This window comes from Triticum dicoccoides, chromosome 7B (assembly GCF_002162155.2).
Source record: "Triticum dicoccoides isolate Atlit2015 ecotype Zavitan chromosome 7B, WEW_v2.0, whole genome shotgun sequence".
In the NCBI taxonomy this organism is placed as follows: domain Eukaryota; kingdom Viridiplantae; phylum Streptophyta; class Magnoliopsida; order Poales; family Poaceae; genus Triticum; species Triticum dicoccoides.
The window spans coordinates 138,702,107-138,712,581 of record NC_041393.1 but is presented as its reverse complement, the minus strand read 5'-3'; the positions used below and the strand labels follow the sequence as shown (position 1 = coordinate 138,712,581).

Here is a 10,475-nt window from a genome sequence, read left to right as displayed (position 1 = left end):
ATATGTCCATTTTGCATCATGCTTTTATATCAATATTTATTGCATTATGGGATGTTATTACGCATTATATATATCAATACTTATGGCTATTCTCTCTTATTTTACAAGGTTTACCATGAAGAGGGGGAATGCCGGCAGCTGGAATTCTGGCTGAAAAAGGAGCAAACGTTGGAAACCTATTTTGTACAACTCCAAAAGACCTCAGACTCCACGAAACAAATTTTTAGAATTATTAAGGAATTATGAGCAAAAGAAATAGGCCAGGGGGCCCACACCCTGTCCAGGAGACAGGAGGGCGCCCCCCTAGGGGCGCGCCCCTATCTCCTGGGCCCCCTGGTGGGCCTCCGGCGTCCATCTTCTGCTATATGAAGGGTTTTGTCCTGAAAAAATTCATGGGCAAGCTTATGAGACGAAACTCCGCCGCCACGAGGCGGAACCTTGGCGGAATCAATCTAGGGCTCTGGCGGAGCTGTTCTACCGGGGACACTTCCCTCCGGGAGGGGGAAATCATCTCCAACGTCATCATCAACGGTCCTCTCATCGGGAGGGGGTCAATCTCCATCAACGTCTTCACCAGCACCAACTCATCTCAAACCCTAGTTCATCTCTTGTATCCAATCTTGTATCCAAAACCACAAATTGGTACCTGTGGGTTGCTAGTAGTGTTGATTACTCCTTGTAGTTGATACTTATTGGTTTACTTGGTGGAAGATCATATGTTCAGATCCTTAATGCATATTATTAAACCTCTGATTATGAACATGAATATGCTTTGTGAGTAGTTACGTTTGTTCCTGAGGACATGGGTGAAGTCTTGCTATTAGTAGTCATGTGAATTTGGTATTCGTTCGATATTTTGATGAGATGTATGTTGTCTCTCCTCTAGTGGTGTTATGTGAACGTCGACTACATGACACTTCACCGTTATTTGGGCCTAGAGGAAGGCATAGGGAAGTAATAAGTAGATGATGGGTTGCTAGAGTGACAGAAGTTTAAACCCTAGTTTATGAGTTGCTTCGTTAGGGGTTGATATGGACCCATATGTTTAATGTTGTGGTTAGGTTTACCTTAATACTCCTTTTTGTAGTTGTGGACGCTTGCAATAGGGGTTAATCATAAGTGGGATGCTTGTCCAAGTTAGGGCAGTACCCAAGTGCCGGTCCACCCACATATCAAATTATCAAAGTACCGAACGCGAATCATATGAGCGTGATGAAAACTAGCTTGACGATAATTCCCAATGTGTCCTCGGGAGCTCCTTCCTCATTATTAGAATTTGTCCAGGCTTATCCTTTGCTACATAAAGGATTGGGCCACCTTGCTGCACTTTATTTACTTTATTTACTTTTGCTCGTTACTATTTATCTTATCACAAAACTATCTATCACCTATTATTTCAGTGTTTGCAGAGAAAACCTTACTGAAAACTGCTTATCATTTCCTTCTGCTCCTCGTTGGGTTCGACACTCTTACTTATCGAAAGAACTACGATAGATCCCCTACACTTGTGGGTCATCACTGGTGAAGATGTTGATGGAGATTGACCCCCTCCCGATGAGAGGATCGTTGGTGATGACGTTGATGATGATTTCCCCCTCCCGGAGGGAAGTTTCCCCGGCAGAACAGCTCCGCCAGAGCCCTAGATTGATTTCGCCAAGGTTCCGCCTCGTGGCGGCGGAGTTTCGTCCCGTAAGCTTGCCCACGATTTTTTCCAGGGAAAGGGTGATGATATAGTAGAAGATGGACGCCGGAGGCCCACCAGGGGGCCCAGGAGATAGGGGGTCGCGCCCTACAGGGGGGGCGCCCCCTGTCTCCTGGACAGGGTGTGGGCCCCCTGGCCTATTTCTTTCACTCATAAATTCTTAATAAATCCAAAATGTTGTTTCATGGAGTTTCAGGACTTTTGGAGTTGTGCAGAATAGGTTTCCAACGTTTGCTCCTTTTCCAGCCAGAATTCCAGCTGCCGGCATTCCCCCTCTTCATGGTAAACCTTGTAAATAAGAGAGAATATCCATAAGTATTGAGATATAATGTGTAATAACAGCCCATAATGCAATAAATATTGATATAAAAGCATGATATAAAATGGACGCATCAGCTATATGCCAAAATTATCCGAGATAGTATCCATACATATAATTCAAGTTTAGGATATCGTTTCACTTATCGATATCCTAAGATCCGGAAAATGTGATAGCAACAACACTTGAGTCAGTCTTAGAGGCGAGACTAAAAACCTTTTTTTATTTGTTTATCATTTTCACACGTGCACATGATTTTTCCCGTGAATCACATATTGCAGGATCATAAGAGTTATAACATTAAATATAAACACTTAATTATGAATATGGAAATATAATAATACAATATTATTGACTCTGGGCATATTTCCAACACCGTACTCCAGTGCCACATTCGAAGGAGGATGAAGCCGAGGAGAAGCCGGCGAGTCCTACAGGAAGGTCATCGAGCTCGCTTGGTGGCCTGGCTTGGCACTGGTGTTAGCTGAATCGAACGCGGAAAGGCCGCCCCGCCACTGCCCCGAGCCAGAGCAAGAGCAGGAGCGGTGCCCACCACCGCCAGTGGTGGGGCACTCGTGGTCGCGGACATCCACGTTGGCCTGCACACGCCGAAGTGGGTGTCGTGCATGCTCGTGTGGGTGGGCACGGGCAAGGAGCAGGAGGAGCCGTGGCCACCAGAGCAACACTAGCAGCCGAAGCCCGTTGCGTCACCACACGCGCCACCGCCACAGTCGGCGACAGTACCGTGGCCGTTTCCATGACCGGCTCCGGTCTTCATCGGCCTCACCAACGAGGACAACAAACGACAGCGGCGACGACTACTAGTCTAGGTTTTATTATGTTTTCCAAATTAATGTAACAAATGAATTTTTAGCGGTAATATATATATATTTTTAATTTGCAAAATGTTCAAAATATGAAATGTGTCCCAGTGCGTTGGGCACACCTATGAGCTGCCACACAAGGATAGACTTTGGTGTCCGCATGGCCGACCCAAAAGGCAAAAAAAGATAGGTCGACCTAGGTGGGCGGACGGCCACAACCTCGTTTTGTTTTGGTTTTTTTATGATTTTGCTTTCTTTCTTTACTTTTGTTTATATTTCCAAAATAAATAAATAAATTTGTTACAAAAATAATTTATTTAAAACAGTTGAAAAAATTATATTAACCAAGCATTTTAAAAATGTTAAATGCATATAGAAAAAATGTTTCTCATGTATACAAAATGTATACAGAAAAAAAATGTGTATGATGATCATGTATTTTAAAATTATTAATCCAAGCATTTTAAAAAATATTAATCTTTTTTTTGAAAAATGCAAATCAATCATTTGCAAAATGTTAAATGTGTATAAAAATGTTGACCATGTATTCAATAAACTCAATCAAGCATTTGAAAAAAATGTAAAAAGTGTATAGATAAAATTTTGACCATGTATGAAAAAATATTAAACTTGTATATGAAAATGTCAATCGTGCGTTTGAAAAAATATCGAATGTGTATAACTTTTTTGACCATGTATTGTTTTTAAAAAAAATTGAAAAATGTTAATCAAGGATTTAAAACAAATATTAAATTTTATAGAAAATGTGTTGATCAGGTATTCAAAAACGTTAATCTGGTATTAGAAAAATGTTAAATATGTATAGAAAAAATGTTCACCATCTATTCATTAAAGTTAATCTCGTATTTGAAAATTATTAAATATGTATAGAAAAATGCATTAGACTTATACTTAAAATGTGAATAGAAAAACAATGAAAATCCGAGTGAAAACAAAAGAAAACCAATGAATAACAATAAAACAAAACCAAAGAAAATGAAGAAAAAATAAAGAAAATAATAAAGTTAGTGAAAAATGAAAATACACAAAGAAAACCAAAGAGAAAATAAAGGAAAGAAAAGAAATAGTAAGAACAGAGAGAGAAACGAAGAAAAGGCGGTGAATAAACAAGAAAAACAAAAAGGAACCCAAAAACTTGTGGAAGACCGGCTCCTTTTCTTCAACTAGATCGCGACATACTAACTCAACGTGAACCGGACGATGACGCAGTGGCTAGCGGCAGTGCGCTGCAACTGAACGATTGTGCTCGCTTTAAGCGAGATATAGGACTGTTCTCTGGGTCGGGCCGGTTGAAGTTGCCCTGGACCCCGTGGCTCCTTCCAAACACAAGTTTCAGCCCTGGAGGCCTGGACCGGACCTCTCTCAGAAAAAAGAAGAAAAAGAGAGCCCTGGACCGGACCCAAGGGAAGGGAGCAATCTAGCGAACCGCGGCAGACTCCTCCCCGCAAACCCCCAGATCCCGACGAGACCACGCCACACCGCGGCGAAGCCCTAGCCTCCGGCCAGTGCCGCCGCAGCGATGGTGTACTTCGATTCATGGGACGAGTTCGTCGACCGGTCCGTGCAGCTCTTCCGCGCCGACCCCATCACCGTACGCCGGAACCCCATCTCTCTTTCCCCGATTCCCCCCTCGTCCACCCATGCCCGCATCTCGATCTAACCCGTTATCCGTTGCCCATGTGTCCAGACTCGCTATTGTATGAAGTACCGGCACTGCGACGGGAAGCTCGTGCTCAAGGTCACCGACGACCGCGAGGTACGGCGCCCAGGCTTCTTGTTTCGCCCAGATTTGGTGACTGCTTCCAAATCCATGACCAGGAAGTGTGTATTTTAGGCCCCGATGACGCGTCTCAACTAGGAATAGAGCCGATCGAGCGTTATTGTAATTCATGCATCGCGTGAGATGGTTCACCGTTGCTTATTGATTTGTGTGACGTAGCATATCTTGGTATAGTATCAGTGGCTCGATTAAATACTACGGTAGTTAGATATATCAGCATTAACAGAAAGCAAAACTGATCTCTGTTTTGAGCAGTTCTGATTTTACACCAATCGTGTACATTTATATTTCATCTGAAGTTTATTTTCAAGTCAAGAATGATAGTGAGATGCTAATTACAACCAAATGTCTGCTTGATATCATAAATCCAGGAGATTTTGTGATAAATGCCTAGCAGCCATTAGCATTAGTTCACAGTAGTTAGTAGTTACACTAGTGTGGGTGGGCATGTGGGCTTTTCCTTCCTAATTGAAGCAAATCATTGCTGTCCATGAAGAAAGTACTATTGTGCCCACTATTAAGTTTGTTTGTTCCTGGATGAATGTGAGCGAAGCCAGGAAAATAGATAGTGCAAACTGCAGAGTACATGTTTAGTTATATGGATTTAAGCAAGTGGCCTTCTGCTCACTTCATCTGAAAACCACTTAATTTTGTATACACTATCCCTGTCCTGACTTCATCTAGAAAACTGCTTAGTTTTGTATATATATCATCATATGTGGAGTTGGTATGTGATTAGCTCAACACTGAAGCACTATTTTGTTAAGCTCAAACTTAAATGTTTTTTACACTGTTTGGGAACCCGTAGGGGGTGCAGCCCAAACATACACTCGTAAAATACTGCAGCTTCTGGGCACACATGTCCCAAATCTGAGTCATAAGTTATATCTTAGTGTACTTAAGATATTCTGATATTTTTGTTAGTGCTAGATTTTCACGATGACTCGATAAAGCTTTTATATGCAAAACTACACTGTCCGCACATCATACTGCTGGTGTTATCTACTAGTTGCTTCAGTACTCTCCTAGTCAACATATTTGCTTTGGAATATGATGTAACCATATAGTTGTGCATCTGATTGCACCCAACGGTTCAGGAAATCATAAATATTGGTGTAATTTTTTCATGGTTCGACATTGCATTGCTGCAAATGATTGAATTTGCATAATATTTCAGTGAAGAAGCACTTCCAGATGAAATATTTGAATCTCCATAGTTATATAGGTGCGTAAATCACCCTACAGCTGTGCCTTTTAATTGACAACAATAGCACATTCAGCATAGAGGGTCCATTGTGCTAGGAAATGACGTAGATACCATTGGAAATCACCTTCTGTGCAGAACTTCGAAAATGTGCCATGGGGAAATTTTGGTTGACCTTATTTCCTAATCATCAATCAAACTATATTCATTCTTGTTTGATGAAACTGTAGCTGAATGTTTTTCTCTTGTTGTCATGGATCGTCTTAATTGACTTTTGTTGTAATCGTCTGCTGGTATTATGTTATATTCATAAAATCTATATATTTTTCCCTGTAAGTTCCATGATTTGTGTTGTTAAATGCAGTTCTTCTTTAACGGTCATCATGTCAATCATATTATATGCATGTATGTATCTGCCTTGAAAAATGTGATATGCAGCTCTGCACTTCTTTATCTATCCCTTCTATGTGATTTTAATGACAGGTGGATGTGAAATATGACATCCAAAACCTGGATTAAATATAAGCATGTCTGCATTTTGTAATCCAGATTCCTAGTCACTCGCTGATTGTGGCAGATTGGTTTTTAACTTTGCACTTGCCTATTACTTTTTCTAGATTTGAAAGCCATCACTGTAAAAATGCGATGAAAAATTACTGTCGAGTTATACTTGACTACAGTGTTACGCAGCAACATTATGTTGTACTCCCTCTGTCCGTTAATATAAGAATATTAAGGGACAGAGTAGTATATATTATGACTATAGAGTCTTGCAGTTGAATGAATCGGCTAGGATTTTGTATGTCACCGTGATCATTCTTGTGCGCTCACCGTAATTCTGACTGTCAAATGAAATGTGAAATAGTGGCTATATTTAAATGAACGTAAAGTCTGAAATATAATGTTTGTAATATAGTGTTGCTCTTGTTTATTTGTTCTTTTGTTAAGATTAGCACATCATCACCTATATTCGACCCAACCTGTAATTAGATAGCCACTTAATAGAATTGTGAACCAATTTCATTTTATGCTATACAAAGAAAACGTTAGAAAACTCAACTATTACCAATCTATTGGTTCGGTTGGCATTGTGGTGCTATAGGCTAGGTGCTAAATATGTGTGGTAGGTGACTAGCCTATAAATAAAACCAGTATGGAAACTTTTGTACCAATCTAGCAACAATAGCAATTGTCAAATGTAACGTGTACTTTTGACCCATCTTAGACTTAATCTTATTCTTTTCAGAAAGTCAAACAATATGTTTCCGTTTGTTTGTTCTCTTGACATACCCTTGTTAAAGTTCTGAAGTGAAAGCTATCAGTTCTATCATTAAATTTTATTTCTTTGCCAGTGGTTTTAGACTATCTTGCTTGGCCAGTGTTGGCACGAGCAGCTTGTTTCCACTTTTTTATTCTTTTCTGGCATTTGTGATGGGGTCAGCAATGTTGTGCTATGGTGCTAAATGACTGCATCATAATTTCATGGGTCTCTTGGCTACATTGTGGATCCCCGAAAATGGTTGTTGCTTCCTACTTGTTTTTTATAGTTATAAGAGCGATCATGTGCACTTTGTCTCGGTTAAGCTGATAAAAGTGGAGAATTGTATTGTGTGCTGTCCTTGATCAACGCCTGACTGTTCTAATATTAATGCGGAAACCACTTGTAGTTTAAACTTTGATTGAAGTAAAGCAATCCTGCTCTGCTGACTGTATGTGACTACTTTGCAGTGCCTGAAGTTTAAGACGGATCAAGCTCAGGACGCAAAGAAGATGGAGAAGCTTAACAACATCTTTTTCGCTCTCATGACTCGTGGACCTGATGGTATCTTCCATTGTTTCTCTTTGCTATCTATTGCGTCAAGCCCCCAAATGTTTTCACTAATTTGGATCCCCGACCTTTCCGTGGTGCAGCTGATATAAGCGAGGTTTCAGGGAAGGAACAGGCGGAGCAGCAGCAATCAAAGAAGGGACGGGGCAGGAGGCAGTAGTATCATGTTCTGGGTTTCTTTCAGAAAGATCACAACTGGGAGTGGTGGGTGGATATTTTGATCGACTCCTGTTAGCCATGTTACAACTGTGAGTGGTGGGTGGTCTAAGAGTGGTGAGTAGTTTTCTAAGACAATGTGCGCCATCGTTGGATCCTTTTTCCTGGCACAAAACCGCGAAGTACACTTACCCACACAATCATGGTTGATGAGACAAATCAAATCTTTGACCGTCTGCGTGTTTTGTTGATGAATCATGGTTGATAAGACAATCAAATCATTGCCCGCCTGCGTGCTTTGGTGATGATTTTTCATTTAGGAACATGGCAAAATGTTTTCTTGAATCCATGAACACTTATGCGTTGCACACTGTTGTGGGAGCACAAGGTACAACGCTGCGGACCTCGCAGTGACGGTGGGGTTGATTTTGATGATGCAGTGATAGCTGGTTTGTTCCTTGTTCCTTGGATTCATTCATCGCATCAGCGGCACGAGAACGTGCCCGTCGTGCGTTTCGCTGATTCCGCCTTGAATCTTATCTTGTTATTTCGTTGCCATGTTCTGTCTTAGCCACCACCACGTTAAGTTGATTCCCATGGTCTGTTGCCGCCTATTTGGAAAGAAAAGAATGCTGCAGGTAGTGCTCTTGAATTCAGATTACTAGAGGAATGATAGGAAAGGTTTGGCAGATCCATGGATGCATAGGGTGCTAGTAATATACTCCATTGAAATCGGCTCAACTTTTACGGTGCTAAAAAGGCATTTGGTGCACAGGCTTTTCTTTTATGGCCTCCGTGTGTGTTCTTCCTGACACCGCCGGTCAAACTATTGTTGCCCTGAAGGCCCGAAGGCTTTTTCAGAAGACGGAAGCTTTCTTTTCTTCCCGCCCAGTAGTGTCCTTGACAGCAAAGGTTAAAGAGCGTATCAAATTATGGCCATTCGATTGTCCGCTGGATCAGCATTGGATAAAGAAAGTGGCTTTGCTCCTTGGGTCAAATTTACACCAACACGTACAAAAAGGGTTGGCCTCGGGGCTCAGTTTTTCCGTCTCCGTGCTCAATGAACGCCATGCTCCCCGGCAAACGAAAGATTCGGAACGCAGCTGATGATAAAACCAAAACGTTTACTCTCGTGTCAAAAAAGGGCACCGATTGATCGATTCTCCCGTCCCCTTTTTACCTCCCCGTGCTCCCTCCGTTCCGTGCGTCTCTGCCCCATGCAGTGACTTTTCCGAGCGAAATCATGGCCGGACCAGAGGCTTTATCAGGCTTTTTCACCTCTAGTTTTTACCCCTTGCGGGCTTGCGGCCTGGATGAGAAGGGCTACACGCCGATGCATGTCGCCTCGGTCGGCCGCGATGGCGCATGCTAGAATCCGCCGGACCAGAACGTGCCCGTCGCCATCATCATCAGCCGTCCCCGTCCGGCGGGTTCTACGGCCGGCCGTACGCGGCGTCTTTAATTAAGATGGATAGATAGAAATGATCGTTCGTTTCTTACCGCCCGTACGCCCATCTCTCTCTCTCTACTAGGCCGGTGGTCTGCCGCTTCCCGCTGTCCTCGCCTCGCCTCCAGGCTTTAACGGCTCGCCTATCGATAACGGCCACAGTTACTGCCGCCTGCATCAAGTGGCCATGGCGGCTCCCTCCATACGTGACGAGCATAGAGTATGTGTTGGTATGGGCCGCCATCTCTCTGCTCGGTTTTACAATGTTGGTCGTTGGAAACAGAGATTTTGCAGGACAGGTTCTCGTAAAAGTTCAGAAAACAACGCCGTAGTATAGTTGTTTGGATAACCCACCCATGTGTATCTGACAAGCAGTGGTACACGGTAGTAGCAGCCGCAGCCCATATTTAGAAACAAGTACTGCACGTCTCCCACCATTTAACGCGGGGCATGGACGACTGCCGTTCCACTAACACATCTGGTTCATGGTTACGGCACGGCAAGCGTATCTCCCAGTACTGCACGCTCCTACAGCAGCAGCAGTTACCGACTTACCGGCGCACGGGTACATGGCAACCACCGCACCGCACGGGCAAGCAACCACGGGCCGGTGCCCGGATGTCGACGAGCGATGCTGCTGATCAGCTCAGCGCCGCATGGTAGGCAGTGGTTAAGCATCGATCGATCCACGCCGCCCACGATGGCCACCCGCTAATGTCGCTACGGCCATGCGCAGGTACGTGCTCCTGTATGGACCGATATCGTCCTCAAGTAACATGCCTACCCGCGACCCCTATCACTTTCGATCACCTCCGCCGATGGCACGTGAGCTCGCCGGCGCCGGGGGCCCTCCCCTCCCCCTCGTCCCGTCACATCCTGTTGATGCTGCCCCAGGCTCGGCTCCGGGCCAGTACTGCTTTCGGCTCTGCCCGTGCTACGCCCCGTCCATGCACCGGCCGGCGGCGTTTGGTTACTTGCTTCGCGGCACCGATGGCCTTCACGACGAGTACGACTGCACGGAAAGAAGGCATTGTTTTAATATTCATGATATCGAAGATGAAATACGGATGCAAGCAGAAGGCTCTATCAACTCGAGCAATCGAGGATGCACAAGTTAAATAAAACAAGAACAAAAGTAAATAAAACACGATGTAAGGCACACTGTAACCAACATCAACATCAACACTACTCCGA

General features: G+C 43.5%; 1 protein-coding gene across 1 annotated transcript; it reads left to right on the top strand.

Annotated features, from left to right (window-relative positions):
* The first annotated feature begins 4,243 nt into the window (after window positions 1-4,243).
* LOC119338084 (signal recognition particle 9 kDa protein) lies at window positions 4,244-8,202 on the top strand. The gene is made up of 4 exons (XM_037610379.1): window positions 4,244-4,457; window positions 4,554-4,622; window positions 7,579-7,672; window positions 7,762-8,202. The coding sequence occupies exons 1-4, from the start codon at window positions 4,386-4,388 to the stop codon at window positions 7,836-7,838; spliced, it is 312 nt and encodes a 103-aa protein (XP_037466276.1). The 5' UTR covers window positions 4,244-4,385; the 3' UTR covers window positions 7,839-8,202.
* Window positions 8,203-10,475: the final 2,273 nt, after the last annotated feature.